General features: G+C 40.2%; 1 protein-coding gene across 3 annotated transcripts; it reads right to left on the bottom strand.

The window, feature by feature from the left end:
* Nucleotides 1–956: 956 nt before the first annotated feature.
* Nucleotides 957–21,282, bottom strand: srlb (sarcalumenin b). Of its 3 annotated transcripts, none has more exons than XM_084743957.1 (7): nucleotides 21,187–21,282; nucleotides 9,411–9,506; nucleotides 8,415–8,510; nucleotides 6,113–6,148; nucleotides 3,674–3,790; nucleotides 2,821–3,054; nucleotides 957–2,723 (listed from the first exon to the last, which is right to left on the bottom strand). In XM_084743957.1, exons 1-7 carry the CDS (start codon nucleotides 21,245–21,247, stop codon nucleotides 1,912–1,914), a joined length of 1,452 nt encoding a protein of 483 aa, XP_084600083.1. In that variant the 5' UTR covers nucleotides 21,248–21,282; the 3' UTR covers nucleotides 957–1,911. The 3 variants fall into 3 exon arrangements, with proteins under 3 accessions (XP_084600083.1, XP_084600082.1, XP_084600084.1); XM_084743956.1 differs by having other exon boundaries at nucleotides 21,175–21,270; XM_084743958.1 differs by lacking the exon at nucleotides 6,113–6,148 and having other exon boundaries at nucleotides 21,175–21,270.
* Between the last annotated feature and the right edge of the window lie 2,274 nt (nucleotides 21,283–23,556).

Below are 23,556 nucleotides of genomic sequence, written 5' to 3'. Positions count from 1 at the left end.
TCACACAATTTCAAGTCAAAAGGCTCAAGTGCAAGTGAAGTCATGAGTCATGGTGACTTGAATCCACACCTTTTGTATTTAACTTCTTTGAAGATTTAGGACTGCATTTAAAGTTTGACCTTTTGGTAGATCTATACAACTTACGTGTCTGTATGGTACTGTAAATATGTAGCTGGAGCCAGCAGCTGGTTAGCTTAGCTTAGCTAAGACTGGACTAAGGGGGAAACAGTTAGCCTGAGTCTGTCCAAAGGTAACAAAGTCCACCCATCTGCACTTCTAAAGTTCCCTAATTAGCACATTGCTTAATCTGTACAAAAACTACAGTATTGAAGTGTAGCATGTGTGGAAGTTGTTATGTGTTGGGCTGCTTCTTGGCCAGGTGCACTAACTTCCTGGAGGCTCCGCTTCCTGGAGTCCAGGAAGTTACTGCACTCTTCCAAGAATTTGTCCAGTGTCAAATAAGTCAAATAAGTGTATTTTTCAAAATGTCAAACTGTTCTAAGCAATTTTAGCATGTCATACTCCTAGGAAGTTCATTGAGGTAGGCTTACATAGGAACTCACAGTTATGACATGTATTGCTGCAAAACTGTTGTGGGTGTACAGGTCAGTATTTGGGGCGTCTTTCATTCCACAGAGGTCAGGGGTCAACTCATGAGTCCTCCATTTCACCTTTACCTCAAGCCCACTTTTTGTGAGCTAAGAAATCCACTATCACAATGTTGCACTGATGTTTTGCAAAATTGTGGATGGTTCAGTACACATACACGGCCTATTTCAATGCCCATTTGGAAAGTTTACACAGAAAAATCAATAAATAGCTTTCTAACCTGCAGAAGAAAGGGCTAAAGGCAGCTATAATCCAAACACATCCTTCATGTATTATTTTGTCATGGTCATTCAGCTTTCAAAAAAGCTGGGAAGCTTATCATTCAGGAAAAAAAATCATACACAGTATTGAATTTCTGCCAAAGACTGGCAAATTTATAGACACAAACAGAAACAGTAAGATCCGCTAAGAAGTGAAGCAGAATGAACGTACCCTCCCTGTTCTGAAGACTCTGACCCTTGAACCCTGACCTCTGCTTCCATCACAGTGCTCATTTAACAGGTTGTCAACAACCAGGATGGATGAGCGTATAAAACTAAGAAAAAAAGGCCTTATCTGTTGCTTGCCAGGGTTGGTTCAGGTTTCAGTTACATGAGGAAATATTACTTAAACTTTATGTTAGAAGGAAATTCATGCATCTGTTACATAAGATGTGATGTCTAACATGCAATGTTAATGCTAATCTATCTCAAAAGCAAAGGTTTGGATGACTACCCAAACACAATGTCTTTGTATAGCACCCACAAAAAGGCTACTTGAAAACAGCTTCTGAAGCTTATGGAATTGACTTTCTGCAATGCAACTCTCAAGATTTTACAACACAAATTTGCAACTCCTGTTTCCACTTTTCCCATTTTATTCACATACAAGGGAGCTGGTATTTGACTGTTTTCAGTCTCAGGATTTTCAATTTTTATTTGATCTTACTTATTTTTCATTTCTGTGTTTCTTCACATCATTACTTCCCCAACCCCTGAATCCTAGACAGTCCACTGTGATTGTGCAAGGGAGAGAGGAGGGCGTGTATTTGAACAAAACTCAGTGATCAGTGGCATGTTCTCATTTCTTCAGCACTTGTGTCCTTAAGCTGCCTTATCAAACAATAACCCCTCCCTCCCTCTATCTGCCTCATTCCCACAGTCCCTCAATGCACCTCCCCATATTCTCCTGAGGAAAAAACACTAAATACTAATCTCCTCTCCTCTGTCTCCTCAACAATACAGGCGTTCCGACAAAAGCAGGGTTGGCTTCCACCAGACCCCTTCTCTTCTTACTTCCCCCTCTCAAGTTATTTTGGTGTCCTCAGTTCTTCCGGTAGCGATTCTTTGGCTTCTCACCACAGCCAGTAGCCTCGCAGGAGGACAGGCCAGGCTGTTTGCCAGAGTTAATGCTGCTCAGAAGGGCAGGCAGCTCATTGGTGATTGCTTTCTCAATCTTATCCAGCAGACAGCCTCCCATGTAGGAGCACTGAGCTGACAGGGGCTTGAAGTTGGTGACTGGGTTGATGCCAAAGAAGTCACGGTAAGCGTCGCGATTTGGCAGGTCAAACTTGCTGACATTGGTCTTGGCTAGGATGGATTTGAAAATGTAGAACTTGTCTGGATCATCCACAATCTCCTTGAAGACTAGTTCAGGGTCACTGAAGAAGCTCATCTTCTCTTTAAAGGTCTGGACGTAGCGGTCTACCAGCAGGCCATGGATGCGCACGCGGATGCCATGCTGGCGGATGAAGGCAATTTTGTTCTCCATACGGTTTTCAATCACCTGGTTCAGATCTTCCAGGAGGGAGATCTCCTCTCGCTTGAAGAGGTCACGGCTGGTGTCAGGTGCGTAGTCATATGGCCAAAAGGAGCTGACATAGACGCGGGGGGGCTCAGTTACATTGATGAGGGGAGCCAAGCTCCAAAAGAGTGCTCCGTAGACTCTCATTAAGTCCTGGGTGGCCAGGTTGTCAGCCTTGTTTAGAATGATGCGGATCTGGGATTCACGACCCTTCAACTGCCGGAAGAGCATTTCCAGTTCCAGGCCAACGTCCAGCTTGGTGGGGTCAAACACCACGAAGATCAGGTCAGCACGGTCAATGAACCATTGGCAAACATCATTGAAAGGATAGCCTGGATGACAGAAGAGAAGCCATAAACCACTAAATACCAGTACATAAATTGTGTTATGTGAAAATCTTCAAACTGATAGTAAAACTTAATATTTTACCTCTCTCCTGCTGCTTCCGGTTCTCAATGATTCCTGGTGTGTCCACAAAAGTCACGCGTTCCAGTAGCTTGTGGGGCATCTCAATACCGATCAGCTTTTCCAGGAAGTTTTGGCCAAATTTCTCCAGGGGAGAGAAGGACCGAGAGCTGTCTGCAGCCATAACAATGCCCTCAACAGAGCGGATCTTCTCCCCGTGCATAATTACAGTGAACTCAGAGGTAGTAGGTTCAGCTCCTGAAGACACATTGATGGAAAACAAGAGAGAGATTAACAAGAGCAGTATCAAGAAGATGGAAAACACTTTAAAGAAAAAGGCAGAGATGAAAGAGATGTATACACTTAGGAAATGGTTATATCTGCAAGATTTTTTTTTCTTTTTTTTGGCCCACATGGGGGCAGTAGTGAACAAGGTATTGGCATCATCACCTTTTTAAACTGATATGGCAAACAGTTTGTTAATTACACATCCAGCAGTCAGGGAAGAACATAATTAATTATTGTTTGTGGCTGTTTGATGAATGTAAGTCCAAAATTCACTTTCTTATAGCTCAGTTTTTGGTCTCCACCTCTTCCTTTAACTGCTAAATTCTCCACTATAAAAACATTGATTATAGCCACTTTAAATACACTGAGTAGTAGTACTTTTGCCAGAAATTATTGTTGAACCTTCTTAGGATCTCTGTGGTGCTGTCTGCACACTTGATAATGACAATGAAACTCTTGCACTTTTACACTCAGCCCTGTAACATTTTGATAAGGTGGTTTCTTCATCCTTATTGGATTGTTGTACAACAGATTACAACACTGAAACATTGGTTTTAGCTAATTTTAAAAGAATATGTGTATAGCGTACCTGTGTAGAGCTGATAGGGGCTGTCGTGCATGCCCAGGAGGTAATTGATCATGGAGGACTTTCCTACACTCCAGGGTCCCAGGAACAGCACCATGGGCTTGGAGGTAATCTCTCCATCTGTTGGGCAAAAAGAGACAACAGCCATTAAAATCTCTGCTGGATGCCTAAATGATGATAAAGAACCTCTCGTGTTCATCCCAAATTTTTAATGAGAAATTATGAAATAACCAGTTATGATGAGTGTTTATTTGTCGCTGGTAAGGAAAAGTGTAAGAACTTGACATGTTGCCAAAAGAAGTTGATGTTTGCAATAGTCTCAATTGTACATTTGTGGTACATAACAGGATAATTTGATCCAAACAACAATCCATCCAAAAGGTATCCTGGGTTTGTTTTTGGGATGAACTGTTTCAAGTCTATGAGACACCAAGAAGCACATCAGTCACTGTCACTCTCAATCCAGAGCCCAGAGGAGTATTTTGCAAGACTGATAGAGGAAATGAAAAGAAAGATAGGCAAAGAAACACGTGTTGAAGCTGTTAGGCTTGTTTAATAGCGTAGGACAATTTTCAGCAACATCTCAGCGACACACAACAAAGCAGTGCCATTACTCTGACATAAGACTAGACAGGGCAAGGCTTTCAGAGCAAGCTGTGTGTCTCATAACAAGCTGCCATGTGTGTTGTGAGTGGACAAGGTGTTGGGGTGGTAGGGTGCAGGACAGTTCTGTTTTAGCCTGCTGGTCCAAATCTAAATAATTTCAACAGAAGTCAAGGATGGAAAATATCAAAAAAGAGAAAAGAAGAGCAAATAAAAAAAGAGAAAATTCCACACAAAATAAAACAAAATATTTAAAAGACAAAAAAAGCCACCTCCGATTGGTTTAAAATGTAGGTAACACTTTATTTTAAAGAGTGTGCATAAGACTGACATGACAAAGTCACTACCGTGACATGACACCTGGCATGAACACGAACAAGTCTTTATGAATGTTTATGACTGTTGTCATTAAGTTGACATTGTTTGGAAACCCTAAAACTAACTTTGCATGAAAAAGACTGATTGACTGAAGGACCAGTGTGCAGGATTTAATAGCATCTAGCGGTGAGCTTGCAGATTGCAAACACCTCGTCTCACTCTACTCTTTGAATGCGTGTGGGACAAACTACAGTGGCCATGAAACTTAACACAAATCGCAGAAGGCCTCATCTCAAGCCAGTGTTTGGTTTGTATGTTCTGGGCTACTGTAGAAACATGGCGGTGCAACATGGTGGCCTCCATGGAAGAGGACCTGTGCCCTCTGTAGATATAAACAGCTCATTGTAAGGTGACTAAAAAACAAAGTGTCTTATTTTCAGGGCTGGGGCATACCAAGGATGGATTTTTAAACCTGATTAAATAAATAAAAATTTACAATTATGTTGCACCAAACTTTAAAACTACCATAAATTAAGAAAGATTAAAGTCAAACGTCTCCTCTTACATTAAATTATATTTGTTGGTGCAACCCAGTCCAGATGATTATACACTAATGAAAATACCTAAAATATTATATTCCATAACAGCAACGGGCATTCGTTCATTCAAGCAGATTCATAAATATGAAGACATCTTAATGAATGTTTAAGACTGTTATTGTAAAGTCTCATTCAGTCAATCATGGCAGTTTTAATGCAAAGTTAGAGTTAGGGTTCCCAAATGATGTCAACTTAATGACAATAGTCTTAACCATTCATAAAGACATCTTCATGTTCATAACAGGTGTCATGTCATGGTTATGACAGTGCCATATCAGTCTTATGCGACACTCCTCCAAATAAAATGTTAGCTAAAATGACAAAAAGGTCAGTCAGTTCACTCCTAGCTGAACACTGACCACCCTTTCCCACCAGTGTCCTCTCCTCAAACCTTATGTCCTTTGCTAAAGCCAGAACTGCACATGCAACCCCTCCATGTTCTGCATTTTACACTTTAACTGCACAGCTTAATGCTCAGTCTCTCTGTGGTTACTGTACAAAATGTGTTGCCTAAATACTAACAAGTTCAACTTTTATTGAGTTCATTTTAACATTTCCATTTCTTCCCTTTTAATTCTTTAATATGGAATTGTAGTTTTGGTTTAAATTTTGAATGAGTAAATCAAGAAAGAGTAAATCAATTTGATTTATGTACGGTCTAAACTTGCTGCTGTCATGCTCTTTATGGGTTGAACCTTTCATCTCTGAATCACTTTGATCACACCCCAATAAGTGATGTTGCATCGGGTGTCACTCAAAGTGAAACTAGCTTGAAGATCCTGACCCACACAGAGCAGAGCAGTGTTTACATTGATCTGTTGATCTAAGTCAGTCACAAATGTGTGAGGACAAATGAAGGGGAAAGGAAGGGGCTGAGCACTTCAGGCAGTGCCATGCATGGGTAAGCCCCGCCCACACCCACCTGTGGCTGAGTCCCCCAGGGTTCGTCCGGGGTAGGCTGTTAGATGAGGGGAGCGGAGGGAATGGGGATGGACAGGAGAGGGTGGAGTACAGAGAAGTGAAGGAACAGGAGGTGGAGGAGAGTGAGGTGTGAGGGTGTGAGGTTTCTAAAAGAAACAGGGAGGGGTAGAGTAACAATGTGCAGGAATGGGTGGGAGATCTAGTCCCATATTTGACCTTAAGTGTCAAACATGAACGTCTACTAATGGATGGTGTGCCTTTGTGGTCGGGTGATAGGGTGAATCTTCTTGTCTGTATCATTTTATACTGTTTTCCACAATCAGCAGTGTTGAAAATATTCATTTAGAAGAATGATACAGGTGGTATTTGACATGTGCGCGTGCATGCCAAGCCAGAAAGGCCACAAGAGGGCGAGATTTATTTCATTGTGGGAAAGCAGAGCTTGTTCTTGGCAGTTCAGTGTGCAGCTTAGAGTGTCGCGCTTACTGTGAAGAAACAGTGCAGTCATTTAAAAAACAAACAGAGACATTACAAAAAGTATTGGGGGGTAAAAAAAGATAGAATAGAAGAAAAGGGGAAGAAATATTTTAATGGAGCATGGATGGAGTGATTCAGACAAAATGATAGTAAACTTTTTGCTGAACCAACAATGTTTTAGAGAAACAGCTGAGTGGGTTTAAAACTACAGCCTCAATTCTGAAAAAGTTGGGATGTTTTATAAAACGTAAATAAAAACAGAATGCAATGGTTAGCAAAAATCTTTCCACCTATATTCAGTTGAATACAGTACAAAGACAAAGTATTAAATGTTCAAACTGACTAACTTTATTGTTTTTTGTAAATATACGCTCATTCTGAATTCGATGCCTGGCATTCATTCCAAAAAACTGAGGTCATGTTTACCACTGTGATATATCACCTTTTTTTTTTTGTAACAGCTGAGGACACTAATTGTTGATGTTTTGAAAGTGAAATTCTTTCTTATTTTTCCTTGATATATGACTTTAGGCTCTCAACAGTCCAATGTCTCTGTTGTCATATTTTGCACTTCATGATGCACCATATATTTTCAGTGGGAGACAGATCTGGACTGCAGGCAGGCCAACAAATGCAGAATGTGTCATGCTGTTGTCTTGCTGAAATAAGCAGGGATATCTCTGAAAAAGCTCCAAAACCTGTATGTACCTTTCATTATTAAAGGGGCTTCCACAGATGTGACATCTATGAATTTGGCGCTGCTAACAATCTGAATGGTCCTTCTCTTCATTAGCCTGGAGTTCAGGACATCCATCATTTTCAAAAACAATTTGAAATGTGGACTCATCAGGCGACAGCACACTTTTCCACTTTGCATCAGACTGATGCAATCTGCAGCATATATGATTTTCACTTTAACGTGCATTTGTAGATGCAGCATCAAACTTGTGTGCCTCTTGTGTTTACTGACAACTGTTTTCCAAAGTGTTGAGGAGCCCATCCTTGATACTACTGTACCATGATGGTCTTTAGTGCAGTTTTTCATGCAGTTTTTAGTTAATGCAATTTAGTTTTTAGTGCAATTTTTAATTCAGGGCTTAAAGGTCACAGGCATTCAGTGTTGGTTTTCAGCTTTGCCCCTTATCTGCAGAGATTCGTCTGGATTCTGTGAATCTTTAAATGGTATTATGGATTGTAGAGGGTGAAATCCCTAAATTCCTTGTAGTTTTGTGTTGAGAAACATTTAATCTGTTGGACTATTTGCCCATGCAGTTTTTCACAAAGTGGGAAATTTAATCTGTGTACCTTTTGAGCATTCCACATATTTCCAAGTCTTTTGTTGCCCTGGTTGCTTCAAGTTTTTTTGAAACGTGTTGCAGGCATCAATTTCAGAGTGAGTGTATATTTACAGAATAACAAAGTTTATCAGTTTGAACATTAGATATATTGTCTTTGTACTGCATTCTTTATTTATATTTTACACAACATCCCAATTGTTATGGAGCTGGGGTTGTAAATATGAGTGCATACATTGTGCCTAAGAACCTACAAATGACCTCTGAAAGGTACAATTAAATTAAAAATTAAAATGAATAATAATACACGGCCATACCTTCATATAACAGTGAGTCTGAGATCCTAAAGACAAGTAACATATGATAAAATCTCCAAGGTTTCACAAAAATAAGTAGGATCTTTCTGTTATGTATTGGTTGATGTTGTGAGGATGATGTGTGTGGACAAACAAGTCAACAAATCAGTCACCAAAGCAACTCAGACAGAAAAACCCACACAAAGTGCAGATATAGCTGAAGCCTCGGTGATACCTGAGATCTCATGCTGCCTCAGCTCATTGTATTTGTAGGCCTGCTCCATCGGCTTGATGGATGTGTGGTAGATCTTCCGCAACCTCTCAAGTGCCGCTGAAGGGCAAGAAGAAAGAGAGGAAAGGTGATAAGGATGTTAGAAAAACAGTTGGGCAACAATTTACTGATGATGGAGAAGAAGCAGAGGAAATAAAAGTCAAAGCACACATTACACTTTACCAGCCCTTGTGGAGTCTCCTACAATGGCCTTCACATATTAATGAGATACAAACAGCTCTAATCTCAATTCAGAACAGGGAAAAGATCTTTGAAAGATTGAAAACTAAAAAAAATAGGGTTGCAAGTTTGAAGCCTTCTATAATGTTTCAATAGACTGAAAGAATTATTCAAATCTCTGCAACTATTACTTTGTATTTTTACTTTGTAGTTTGTCTTCTTCACAACTGTAGCACTCTTTTTACACTTTTTCACATTTGTCACTCTTCTCCCAGTATATTATTTTGTTTTCCAGGTTTGAAACCTTGTAAATGTTGTTCTGTAAACTGGTGCACATATGTTGGGAAAAAAAGTTTTGATAGATTGAAACCTGAGTTTTGAAAGGGAGAATCTTTATTTTGAAATTTTTGTGGATATACATTTGCAGCTGTATTGCAGACTGTTCTTTCAGACCTGATTTTACACCAACTTTTCTGAGATCTGCACATACATTTATTTATTTCTGGCAGGACTTGTTGGAAACTCGAACAGATTAGTAGGGTTGAGTTTCAACCTTTAAAAGCTTTTTTCCTGTTTTCAAATAATAACATCATATTCATTTCATATACACCAACTTTACTATTCAGTACTTAACAGGGGAAAACAACTATTTAAGATAAGCCAGGAGTAAAACCTGATGTTGCAAACTATTTTTGTTATTGTCAACCATCATAAGACCCCTCTGTACAAGTATGAAAAATGAGCAAAAAGCACATTTACTGAATCATCTTTGATCCTCACCTGCATAGTCTCCTGCTTTTTCCTCAGTTGCAAGCCGCAGCGTCTCGTCAATGTGAGATCTGTCTCTGAGGACAGAGGTGACTTCTTCTTCTTCTTCTGTAAGCACAACATAAAGAAAATTAAACTTGATTTAAGTCCTCAGTGTATGTCTTTAATCGACTGATAAAGGAGTAATGGTGGACCCAGGTGGCCTGCATAAAAATGGATCCAGCTGGGCAGATTTAGTGCAAACAAATCCAGTGACAGTTTTGTTATAAGGTTCACATTGAGGCTGATGACAGCCAGTCATATATGCTCAGTGAAGCTGAGCTACAGTGGCCAACAGTACTGCTATTTCTGGATGCACAACAATCAATATATCCTGCGTCTCAGTGTGTGTCACCACTGCTGGGAATTTAAGCCTGACACAGAAATAATTGATAATAAACAGTGGATGCCAACATCAATTCAGACTCCCAACCTGAGCTTTGATTTCATCTGCAGCCACTTGAACTCCACATGCCTCTTGTGCATCTTCATTTCTGCTGTCTTCACCTCCATCCGTCTTTCTGTCAGACATTATTGTTGTAAACACAAAACCTAAGGAGTGCCACTGCATGACGGCGCCCATAAAATGTTACATGCGCAGTGTCTGGCAAGAACAACAACTATTTAGCAAGAATAACTGATACTTGGTGATTACAGTGGGACAGACATCCTTTAACATTCCCTGATGTTTGATACTTGACAGCAATATTTTCTCAAGGACCCCTCATGGATCCCTCACAAGATAGATGGAGTGATAGAGTGTAAAATGATACACTTTAGTTTACAAAATAGTGTTGTTGTAATTGTCCCTAATTGCACTTGAATAAAGTCTAATAAAGGGTCTAAGTCTGGGCAAAAAAAAGTGGTGACTTTTTTTTCAGTGTACAGACATTACATTTGGTGTTATCTTCCCAAAGCGGCTTACATCTTTGCATACCACGGCGTGCCACATGCATGTGGCATGCACATATCCGTTCACCAGTGTGTCATGTCCACTCTGGAACATATCAGATTGCTTAGATCACAGCTGTTAGTGCAATCAATTCTTAATTTAGAAAGCAAACACTGAAAATAAACAGACTCTTGTTTGGCATCACCATGGGCTTTATAACAACAGCAAAGATAATAAGGGAGACAGGGAGAGAGGGACTTCCCCAATTTAATAACGGCCTGGGAGGCGAGCTGGGCTGAGTGATATACGTGATGAGACAATGATGTGCAATCCTCTGTCTTTTCTTGTCTATTTTTACCCGCCTATCACAGACTTATCATGTTGTGAGGTCTGTCCTTGTGTGCCCAGGCCTCAGAACAAGCCCCCCGTAACACCTCCCACAGTCAGTCCTGCTCCACACAAACCTGCTACGGCTATGAGCTATATATAGGAGCAGTTGGGAAGTCTTCCTGGTTCACACTTCCATGCCCTGGGTGGTTATGGGTTTTAGTAGCCAAGCAACCAGACACTCCCCTAATAGAGTTGTTAGGGAATTTTAAAGGTATTTACAGCATGTTAGTGGAATATTAAAGCTGATAGCAGCTGTAGGGATGATTACATAGCAGTCATTCAACTGTCTGTCAGACAAACACATGGAACAATCTGAATATTGATTTTGTTATATAACTTCATCATCTGTATAGTTGCTGTCAGCACAGTTAATTTCACTTTACTGTCACAGGAAACCTATTGACAAAGTTCAAAATCAATCTTCAGCTTGAGCTTAAAATAAGACAGTAAGTTTGATATATTCTCCTCAGCTGCATATCTCTTGACATGCTTGACCTCCCCCTTTTCAACAGTGCAGTCTTGTAACACCTGCATGGAGGATCAGAAAGCATGAAAAGTTGATGCTGTCGCCCAGGGCACAGCCTGGTGAGAAATTAAAATAAAAACCACTGTTGTCTGCGAGTGTCTGGTCAATGCTGGTGATTGAGACATTATTTTAACAAAGCACCTGTGCTAATTACGGACACAAACCGATGCATTTTTGAGTTTTAAAAGATTGCATGTTCCCACTCGTTATGCCTCACATTGGTTTGGTGCATTGCCTATCTATAGCCAACCGTCAGAGCTCCAACTGGGACACGTCTGTTGTCCCCACTAACTATAGCATGAAATATCTGCCTTTGTTAGCAAGGAACCACATCCCTGTGCAATACATATTGCAAATGCAAAAACTTGACTGGTGTAAAGCACAAGCACTTAGTCGGGGAATGCAAAAGATTTTTTTTCTTTTACAGCTGGTGGTTACAGCTGCAGATGACTTAGGCCAGAAGGACAAAAACTTTGATTATTTTATGCTCGCTGCTGCTTTATGCTCAAAGTTTGATCTTAAAGTAATACAAAAGTAATCCAACCACATTCAGATAGGTGACATTTTTGTAGTCCAATGGATTATATTACTATAACAAAAATTGCCTTGTAATTTGTATTCAGTAACTGACTACAGTAATCTGAACCAACCCTGAATATCAGCACTCCTACCAAGAACATTCTGTCCGGATTAGCAGCAGATACACATAAGTCGTACACTCAGTAAGTGATACTCTCCATAACCCCACTCTCAGCATCATCGACATCAGCATCACAGTCACAGGTAATTTCAAATACTTTCACATTTCAATCAAAAATCTATCATCTATCATCATGATTGGTCCTTTTTTAATGCTAATATTTGAGAGCAGGCTATTACAGTGTGTGCATGTATGCTACTTTTAAGAGGGCTATGCAATAATAGGGTAACCTCATCTCTGTCATTCTGCACATTTCCCAGTCTTCAGCGTGGTGCTGAATTGCTTCTTAGGCTATTTTTTACGGTTGTTTGTCTACACAGAAATCTAAATTGTAAATTGTGAGAAAACTCCACCCTCTCAGAGGACAGCATTGTCATTGCGTCCTGCACCCTAACCTGGAGTACAGCCACTGGCCATGTGGCCAATGACTTCTGGCCAAGAGTCAGAATGGCACGTTGCTTTGGCCAAAACTGACGGCGCATCAGATGACATGTCAAATCTGGAGGCCTGTTTGTTTACAAGCCTGAAGCAAACTAGTTTATACTTATGAAACAAGAGACTTTATGAACTGTAAATAGATCCACATTTAATAAAGTGAACTGGGGGTCAATAAAGGTGTCTGATAACTGAAGCAGAGATAGATAATGTGTTGGTAGGAAGTGTCACCATTCATGAAAAATGTAGGGAGCACTTTAAATCAATCAAATAATTTGATAGAACATCACAGCACGGAAAACCAAAAGGAGCACTTCAGTATGAGCACGGGTAAACAGTAATGCGATGACCATGAAAGACTTCCCACAATGACATCGTATGGCTCACGCTTTTATTGAGACCCCAGCAGTTGCTCCTTTGCAGTGCGGCAGCAGTGAGACACGCTGCTGGTTAAGAAAAAAACGCAGCACCACTGATTCTCCCAGAGTCAACCTGCTAAAAATAAGCTTGTGTAATGTTGCTCCCAGCACGGTGCAAGAACAAGAGAGGCCAAAAGGTTAGCAGCCAGAATAAAAGGAGGGTATGAGTAATACTGCAGTCCCTAAAAAGCTTCAGTCACTAATCTAAATATGTCACTAAGTAATTAGATGTGTAAGAGGCAACATGTTAGTCTTGGATGTATTTCCACAGCAATGGAAGAAAATGAGTTAATCCTCCACTAAATGTACAAATTAATGACAGTCAAATAAAGCAGTTATAAAATTTCCTAGGTCTTATCTGTAGCATATTTTAATGTGTCAGAAATCTACTATAAAATATATAGAATATAAAAGTCATTACAAGTATACTTGCATTTTTTTCTTAACGTAAAGTATATTTAAAGTGTGCTTATAAAAAGTTTACTTCAAAATATATGTAATTAAGTTAAAGTTCAATATATTAAAATAAATATTTCTATAGTACTTAAAGTGGCATTTCAATGTACTTAAAAGGAGTGTACTTTATTGTAAGTGTATTATAAATTGTACATTAGTGTACTTTTAAAAAGTATACTAAATTGCAAATACTTATAGTAAAAAGTGTAATTATTTTCAAGTACTTTGTATTACTCTACAACTTAGTACTTCTAGTACTAATTTCACCTCATTATAAGTGTATTTAAGTGCTTACAAAAAGTGCATTTCGATTTAAGTTTATTTAAAACTGCTGAAAAAGTAGCACAAACAAGGTAAACTTTAATTTCATTAATCAAGCATGTATTTTAGTACATTCACAGCCATATACTTTAAATGTACTAAGTATACTTGAAGTTGTTCCACTTTAGGACATAAAAGTATACTAAATACTTTTAAAACATTGCTTTTATATAATTTAATTAAAACTAAAATATATTTTGTGCAAAATGTGTTGTTCCAGAACAGCAAACTTCAAGTTAACTAATTGTTAACATGCTTGAAGTATACTGATGAGTAGTCTGACTGCAGGTACACTCAAGTATGCTAAAATTTAATAGACCTAATATATTTATTTTTCATCAATAAAGCATTTAAATCCAGCTGGTATGCTAAATGTCAATGCATCACCGTTTTTGTTTACTTGACCTTTAGAAAAAACAGTAAATGACATAATCTTGGAGCACCATCTGTGATTCATGGCAGCCATTTTGCAACCCCACAGGTTGGCTGCATGTCAAATTGAGTCAAGGGGAGGAAGGAATTAAAATCATCTGAACAAACACTGGTTAAAGATGTGATGACTTACAAAAATGAGGGAGCATTTTTTGGTCAGTCAGGATGAGAGAGGTTAGCTTTCAGAGGACACTGAGGATGATTCAATTTAGAGGCCAAAGACGCTTTTGAGGAACACATCCCGTCTCTTCCATATAGCAGGCCTGTCCCTGCAGCACACAAAGCTTACTCAAGCTTCTGTAACTTGACTCATCACTCAGAAGAGTCATGTCTTTTAACGCCAGCCTCTTGAGTGGGCCTTAACTGCTGTGAACGTGTTAACACCTCCCGATCCAGTCAATCCCTGATGGAAGCCCTGGGACAGAGGTCTGCAAAGATCAGAGAGGTACTGTTGCCTGCGGAGGGCAGGCCTTGCATCAGCGCTCAAAATTAACCCTGCAGGCGCCAGGGGAGTTGAACCCTGGACATCTGCACCCAGGACCATGTGTCCTCAGTGAGCCCGTTGCCACACAACCCTCCCTCGGTTTGGAGAAACATTCTGGCATCATCAGTACATCCAGTAGGAATGTTGGAGATTTAAGCCGACCACGGCCTCAGAGGCTGAGTAAGTCATGCTTCAACTATAGATCCTTGTGTGGAAAGAATGTCAGTCAACTACTGTAAGTGTGAAACTTCTCTGTGAATATGCTAGTTTGCAGCCTGATATTTGAATTTCACTAAAAAGATGTAATACACACAGAATAATACCGTATGTATAAACACATTTTCACATGACTCTGCTGAGGGGAGAAGGCTTCACCCTTCCCTGAAATTTGAGTTGTTCATGTGCATGTGACAGCATGGTCTGTGACATCACAAACTGTGCAGCCAATCACTATGCAACATGCAAATACATAGCTAGACAGAGTCAAAAAGGAACTGAGACAAATTTATAACAGAGTATACCCTAAGAGCTGTGAACTAATAAAGCAGTTATAAGCACATAAGAAACTACGTACGGTGTATTATGTTCACCTTGATTAAAGATAAATATGCGAGTACCTGCAGTCAGACTAATCATCAGTTTATTTCAAGTGTGTTAACAATGAGTTCACTTGAAGTTTGCTGGGGGTGTTTCAAACAACAAATTTCATGCTAAGTATATTCTAGCTGTAATTAGATTATGAAAAAGCACCATTTTAAGCATATTTGGTGTACTGTTATGTGTTAAAGTGAAACAACTTAAAGTATACTTAGTCCACTTATGTTTACCTTGTTTGTGCTACTTTTTCAAAGGACACTGACATACAGCTTTATATAGTATAGTATATTACAAAGGACTTTAAAAAATTATACTTTTCAAAAGCAAATTGACTTACCATTATAAATATTTGTAATTTAGTATACTTTTTACAATGTACTTAGAATAAAGCGCATGCCATGTAAGTAAACTTAAACAACACATATATATTGTATGTTGTGTGTTACCAGTATATTTATTTTTAGTACATTTTAGTAACTTTTTTATTCTTCTTATATTTCCAATACATTAAAGTATACTACCTTTTTTTTTTACCTGGGCATATGTATGATTGTGCATGAATTTGTGTGCTGCATGTATCTGCAGTCATGTGCATTTACACAGTATATATTAAGTATCTGTGTATGTGTAAAACCCCAGGATCATGTTCTGCTTGCAGCACAGTGGAGGTAAATTGAATTAAACTGAACATGATGCGGGCGGCAGGCCTGGAAGCCCCAGTCAGAGGATTTATCCTGAGCATGGGGGGATTCAGGCAACCTTAGCTGAAGGCCAGGGGGTTCCACTGGAAAGATCCATGAAGAGGCATCGATTTCATTCAAATTTAAACAGAGTGGGCAATTTTTAAATAGCCAACATGTTTTAAATTTCAGCTCACTTTAGAGTTGATATGCATTTAACTGAAAACAAATCCCAATGAATGCTATATAAATGTCTTCTCGTAAAAATGCACAACTCTTCCCGTAGCAAGGGTTAGAGGTGTGATGGCAGTCAGCAGAGCTTGTGCAGGGTGTGGTGATGAGAAGAGGCCACAGATGGCAACAGGTGGCAAAGCTTGTGGAGCTAGTACTCCCCCACAGTCAGAAATAGACCCACAATGGGTCAGAAGATGGACAGAGGAGGGGGCCGAATGGCTGCCTCCTATTTTAAGGTTTTGACTGTTAGTCAGTGTGGAGACTCAGAGACATGCACATCCCTCAGAACTGATCATGTAATATACAGGCTGACCAAGGGAGAGCTACTGTACCAGGACCACTCACAAATTTCAAATACATTACTGATAACTCACATACATAAAATAAAAACACACTTCATACAAGAGAGGCAGTTTAATCATAACTATAATTATATTATCAGAAGCCGGGGTGTGATCGTAATAGTAATTGCTATAGATATAGATAATTGCTTCCATGAGGGGCGCATGAGTGAGTGTGTGCGTGTGTGATCACTGGTGCAGTTTGTCCGCAGCTAATCTTGAATACTACTGGACCAATCCAAAGCCTAATTTTTTTTTGTGCACATTCATGAAAAAACATTGAAAAAACATTTTTAATGACTTCTATGCCCTCATGTTTTTCTGGCTGGACGCATTATGTTTTTTGGTCATCCCATTGTTGTGAACACGATATCTCAGCAACACCCTGAGGGAATTTCTTCAAGCTTGACGCAATTGTTCACTCGGATTTAAAGAATGAACTGATTAGATTATGGTAGTCAAGGTCACAGTGACCTCACTAAACACATTTTTTGACATAACTCAAGATTTCATATGAAAATTATGACAAAAGTACACAGAAATATCTAATAAGATAAAATGGAGAGTTGATGACATTTTATATCCAAAAGGTCAAAGGTCAGTTTCACTGTGACATCATAATGTTCAGCTCTCCGTCAGTCCTCTGTACTCTGCTGTAAAAAGTGAAGACAGCATGTTTCTCACTTGAAATTATTCACTGGAGTCACACATGTAAAGTGAGCTTAGTACCTTTCATTAAATTCCTTCAACGTTAAAGGTCAATATAGTGGTAAGTTTCATATTTGGTTCCTTCAAAGTCTTCAATGCATACATTACATGAATCTCGACAGACATGAATGTAAACTGTAACTTGACCAGCTGATGAAGGCATACAACTGCAAGGCTGTAATTTATTGTTTTGACAGCTCTGTTTAATACGACCATTAACAGCCGACTTCTCTCTCTTCTAGACCGGCTGCTAGAGGCTGTAAGTGATCAACGACTGCGTCAGCTTTAAATGTTGTTTCAGCTACAGACAGTGCATGTGGGGTTCATGTCAATGCTGGTGGAAATCAGCAGATCTCAGCCATTTGCAACTGGCAGTTGTAGTGGCACTGCAGTAGGTGCTTCACCATCTGTTGCCTGGCAGAGATCTACACTCTATGGACTACTTTCTCAATTTGTGCACTTTGTTTTACAGAAAAAAAAACAATTAAACAAAGTGACATCACTGACTTTAGGGTTGTCACTGATCCTTACATCCAGACTGTAAGTTCTCTAAGCAGTCACTGACAGCTCGACATGAAGTTGAGAGACAGGCTCAAAGGAAGGCCCAGTGGCAAAGGCACCTTACGCCGAGGTGTTGATGTGATGCCTCTATCCCTGCTCTCCTGTTCGAAAGCCAGGGAAGGACGTCAGGTGCCCTTGGGCCTGGGGGGCTTGTCTTAAGGAGGGGTGTGTCCTGTGTCAGCCAAGTACAACTGGTGTGTCCCTTCTACTACTACCAGCGTAGGGGTGTCCCAGACATGCCACATGCCATCAGAGGGGATCACGGGGAGACAGTACGCCTTTAAATTTCCAAGTCTCCCCTCTCCAAAGTGAGGAGGCCAAAGATGCTTTTACTGTATCGAGGATGGATAGTGTTACTACTCAAATATAAACACGCTGGTGTGAAGAATTAATAACAGTCCCAGAGCGGCTATGATATATTTGTATATCAAAAAAGTCAGCTCTCAGGTTCTATGTTGCACTAATGACATTTTTATATTGTATTAGCAGCTTTATTGTTCCCCCTTCACACTCAAACTCCACGTATGACAGAGGGATAAAGTTAAGGATGCTTTATTGACATCCCTGATCATGCTAAACATGGCAGAATAAAATGAGGTACCCAGGCCCAGCTGTAGGGCATAGCAATTATGAAAATCAAAGGTAAGGTAGGGTTTCCTGCAACTTTATAATAACCCAACAGTTACTATAGCAACCTGTGTTTACTCCTACATGACAAAGCAGTGTCAGTGCCGCCCTTGAAGTGAGCAGCATCATGGAGCTGGGTTGGTCATGTAATGTATGTTAACACAGAAACACAGGTTTCCTCTGCTCCATGACATGAAAGATGGAAGCTATTTAAAGCCACTACAAGGAGCTTTCATATTTTGTTGGTTTTGGGGGCCCCTGTGGACAAAAGCAGCAGTGTTTCCAATGTAATAACCACAAAATATGATGTCAAAAATAAAATGATCTAAAGAAAATTCTCCTCCTGCTTTTTTTTTTAAACTGGCTATTATACCACTCATTGTAACTTTGCCTAAAATGTAAACACAGGCTGGTTTCATATGATTTCAAGGAGAATCTGACCTGGCGGCAGGCAGAAATAGCTGATCTTCTCACTGATTGTCTTGTTACCTTATGTCCTATAGAGGCATCAGCAATAAACTGAGACCATTTTATAACTAGTTAAAAATTCCTTCAGTAGCTTTAACAACTGCAGGGAAATGACTGTAAAGGCAGAGTCACACATATGATAAGCATGCCAGGCCTTGCAGATGCTACACCAAAACCTGATGATGGCATATAGGAATGCAAAGTATTATTAAACCTAAATGATCCCTTCTGACATTTCTATAATTTCTACAAGTCATGGTGTCTTTGCTTTACATCAAAATAAAAGTTCAATTGCAGTGGCATCTAACGGTGAGGTTGTAGATTGCAACCAATTTATTATCACTCACCCTCCTCCTCCTCCTCCTCCTCCTCCTCCTCCTCCTCCTCCTATCCTTCCCTTCCAAGTGTTTAGGAGAAACTACAGTGACCACGAAAAATGCAAAATGCCCTATCTAGTGCCAGTGGATGGTTTGTTCATTTTGGGCTACAGTAGAAACATGCTTTGCAACATGGCGGCCTCTGTGGAAGAGGATCCACACCCTTTTTAGAGTAATGAAAATGCAACAATTCTTATTTTCAGGTGATACTTATGAATGTTATATTTAATTTCTGCCATATTCTACCAATATATCCCTGTAAATCTGACACACTGAATCTCTAATCTTTAATTCAGTGTATGCTGTTGATGTAAGCAAATAGCTTTGGTCTCCAAATTTGTTTGGAACAGATATGAGGGTAAGATTTCACAACATCAGCATCACCATGTCAACTGCTGCTGCTTCCAGCTGTATTTCTCACAAAATGGACACAGCCCAGGGCTGTTGGACAACCTGTGATGAGATGATAGCAAATCGATTTTACATTCCTTTGGAAAGAGATTACCCTTTCTGCTCCTCTCTGCAGAGTTAACAGCTTCAATGGAGTTCCTGACAGCAATCGAACAAATCAATAACACTAATAATTACACACTGAGCAGCAAGGAGTTCATGATTCTCATAATTGTCCGTAACCTGGAGGTACTGGAATGAAAACTCCTGCTTGCTCTGCAGCAAAAAAAAATCAATACGCTAATATGCACACACAGTGGATTTATAGACAGAAGCCACCAAAGACACCTGTATGGGCCTGCGCAAGGGGTCTATGAAGGCATGAGCTGCAGCCAAAGCCTGGCCCCTCCTGCCTGGAGAATGCATGTCCCTATAAGGCCAACTGCTGGGAATAAATTGCGATTGTGACAGTGCAGAGTGACAGCAGCTGTGCAGCGTATCTAAAGGGAAGATTGGGGCTGGGAGGGGTGAGGAGTCAGGAGGGAAGGGGAGGGAAGCGGAGGGAGGGAGGATCTGTAGTGAACAGTGTTGGGTTTCAGGAGGCCTTCCAATCTTAGACACCTGACAGCAGACTGGAATATGGAGGCCTGGGCCCGGACTGTGGCGCTGAACGCCACCCCAAGGACGGACAAGGGTGACAGACAAGGGTAATGCCAGCAGCTCCAGTCCAGACCCAGAGACCAGCCCGCACTTTTAGAATGGGTAATTTGGGAGAAGTTGTTGTCACTATGACATTGAACTCCATGGGCACCATGTAATCATATTTATTGTGGGACTGTCCTGATCCCTGTAGTTTATGATGCTATGAATTATCATCTAAGGAAATGTTGCCCCCTATAGGCATTTCAAGTCTGGAGTTACTCTTCCAAACCAAATTGTAGAAAAGAAAGATCAAAAATGAAGCAAGGAGAACACATCTATGAATATGACAAATGTCCATTCAGGCTCTGGCGTGGCTGTTCTCTCCTTGGTTAGACTAAGACTTTCCATCAGCTGGTGCCATGCGTTAGGACAGCTGACATGCTGTCAGTCCTCAGGAGAGGCCGAACTAGTTTGAATAATCCTCAAATGCTCGCCTTTAGAAAGTCACCACTGCATTAGAGCATTTCTTTCATATGTTAAAAGTCTTTGTTTTGGATTTTAATAATTAAAAATACACGAAAGAGCCATATAAATCTATAAATCTGTAATTTTATACAGGGTGCCAACAATTTAATTAGAAACTGACAGATTTAAATAGCCCTGCATGGTGTCAAAGAAAGACTGGGGTAACATTTCTGTCTGTGTCTCTGTCTATCCTCAGCCGGTGTCCCCATGACTGTCACTGTCCCCATATCCAGCCAGTTCCATTCCTGACCAAACTGCCCCCACAGCGGACACGGGAACCCACCTGTACCACCAACTTTCATTCCTGATCAGTATGACAGTCTGAATCACAGCCTCTTCACAATCTCTAAAGAGTCATTGTATGATGAAGCTAAAATAGCAATCCAGCATTCATTAGACATTAATTAAACCGGCCTCTAAACTTACACCACACCGCTATTTCATTCATCAGCAGCACTTGCACACATGCCCACTGTGCATCACTCTACACAAAACATAAGTGATCCACCAGATGTTTGACCAAAATGCTTACCAAAAGTCTTACCTGCTGTGGCCTGCAAAAGCAGCAGGGAGAGGAAACAGCAGATCAAGACTGTACCCTTCATGATGGCTGCCAGGAGAACTCTGATAGTCACACAGACTATATATACCGAGGCAGGAAGGTTAAAGGGCATGCAGACGGGAGAGGCGGGGCACAGAGAGGGCCAGCTGGTGGTGGGGCTGAGATCTGTGTGTTCGAGGCGTTGCAGGAGTCAGAGCATGCCACGGGGGGCTCTACGCATACAAGCAGCTGACTCTCTGTTTTAGAGAGGTCGCAGCTTAGACTTTGGCATCAGTGCACTAAGAAACTCTGTAACAGTGCTGAATCACTCAACATCTCACTGATGATAACTTTACAAAAGACTTAGTAAGTCCGCTGTATATTTTAAAGGGGTTTAAGATCAACACTAACTCTAGTATTAAAGGAAAAAAAACATTTTTTCTCATCAGTAGTTAGAAGAATATATTGATACTGCACTCAGTGGATATGAAGCAAGAGTCTGTTTGTGTACCTACTATAAAAAAGGTCATGCATAAGGTGACTTAATTGAATCAGTGTGTCTCAAACATTTTACACTGCATACCACCTCAGAAAATATTAGCCTCCACCACCATTATGACTGACATTAAGATACAGTAGTGTAGGCCTATTCAACTGCAGACAGTTCACACAGGCAACTGATTTATTTCTAAAAAGATTATTTATTGTTGCAGTAGTTTACTGCCATTTTTGTAACCAATAGTCAGAGCCAAGCTAACTGTTTGTTCCTGTTTCCAGACTTTGTGCTAAGCTAACGGTCTGTCGGCTGCTTCCAGTAGAAAGAAAGTAGTTCCAGTAGATTCTACTGCAGCAAAAAAAAAAGTAGTTCCGAGATGAAACTACTCACAAGAAGGTCCGTGGATGATCTATTTTAGGAAGGAGAAAGTGGTTTTGTTTTGGTGCTTTGCGCACTGCCAACCCACTCCAAAGAAATCTAGATGGACAAATAGCACTAAAGGCCAGGAAGGAGAATATATTTTTGACTTTGAGGTGAACTGTCCCTTTAACATGCAGCCATTTCAGCTAAACTGACTGAAAAGGAATACTGCCTTCCTCTAAATTAACAATAAAAAATAAATAAATCAAGGATTGCATACTTCACAATGAGCTGCCATGGTTGCTTTGCCTTACAAAGAATGACGATCTAACGACTAACAGTACTACCTTTCACTCCACAGACTATTTGCAGCAGATGTGCTTCAAGTAAATGAGAGTCTGGCATAGGAAGGAGCTGTCAACACCTTATTCTAGTAAGGAAGACACAATGCTCACTTGGCAGGCATGCTGGGAAGTAATCATAAGAGTGTGTGTGTGAGAGAGAGAGAGGGATGAGAGCTGAGGAGAGGGTATGGCTGGAACATAAAGACCCCAGAGTCAACCTAGAATCCCTAACACAGCTAAACGCTAGGCGGATTACTGCTTTATCACACTCAAGCAGACACACTGTGCTGAACATAATCTCACAATTCCTTGGGAATCAACATCTCAACTGTAAATTAATCCCCAAATATGGCAGGAGTTTCATACTCGAGCATGTCCATCCCAAATGGCTTGGAGAAGCGTGTCCAAACAATACAGCATGTTCATTTTGGTGCGTAAAAGTGCCTTAATCCTGAGGAACTTCACTGATGGTGGGATGTGGCTGAGGGGCAAGAGGGTTTGTTTATGAGAAAATCTGCGCCTTTATGAATCGAGCGAACATTAATTCTTTGTTAATTACAGATGACAAGGACTGGCTGTCTTTTTCCAAGTGCGCCTTTAAAATGTTAGCTGCAGCGCCGATGTTGTTTATCACAGGCAACTGAAAATAACAGCATATTTACAATTATCATTAATGAATAATGGCTGGTGGTTTGTAAAACCTCAAGCCAGTTTATTAAGATATGCAGAAACTTGATGTCTTGCCCTGACCAGGAAGCATTTTAATGATGAATTATGAAGGCATATTGTAATAAATTAAATGTACATGTTATTACAGTGCAAATAAATAATACAGTCAAATATTGTGCTTTTGGAAACTCTGTCTACATTAAGTAAAAACTATGAAATATTGTTGCAGTATTAAAAAAAACAGGACCGATCAAGATTTTTCTGAATGAAATGTGTGATGGTGTGAACAAGAGGCTTGAAATTAAGGAATGTGTGTCAGGGGATGCCACCTACTGTCCCTTGTGTACATTATAACTGTCACAGAGAAGGTGGTCGCTCTTAATTTAGCCATGAGCTCAGCAGGGGGTGGAGGGGAGGCTCAGCCACCAATCAGGAAAAGACACTTGTGCATCAACTGTACCACGCGAGTGAGCTGGAGAGCAGGCAAATTCGGCTGATTATGTT

This window comes from Lutjanus erythropterus, chromosome 19 (genome assembly GCF_056507025.1).
Source record: "Lutjanus erythropterus isolate fLutEry1 chromosome 19, fLutEry1.hap2, whole genome shotgun sequence".
Classification (NCBI taxonomy): Eukaryota; Metazoa; Chordata; class Actinopteri; order Lutjaniformes; family Lutjanidae; genus Lutjanus; species Lutjanus erythropterus.
The sequence above is the reverse complement of the archived record's forward strand: the minus strand, read 5'-3'. Positions and strand labels throughout refer to the sequence as shown.

Bases quoted from the DNA above. Each gene is read 5' to 3' on its own strand.
- srlb (XM_084743956.1), bottom strand. From the start codon at position 21,247: ATGAAGGGTACAGTCTTGATCTGCTGTTTCCTCTCCCTGCTGCTTTTG. The intron at 9,507-21,174 runs GTAAGCATTTTG...TTGTGCTTACAG, and splicing joins CACAGCAGGTAAGACTTTTG to AAGAAGAAGAAGAAGTCACC. The intron at 3,791-6,112 runs GTGGGTGTGGGC...TTTGCCCAACAG, and splicing joins CCTGGGGGACTCAGCCACAG to ATGGAGAGATTACCTCCAAG.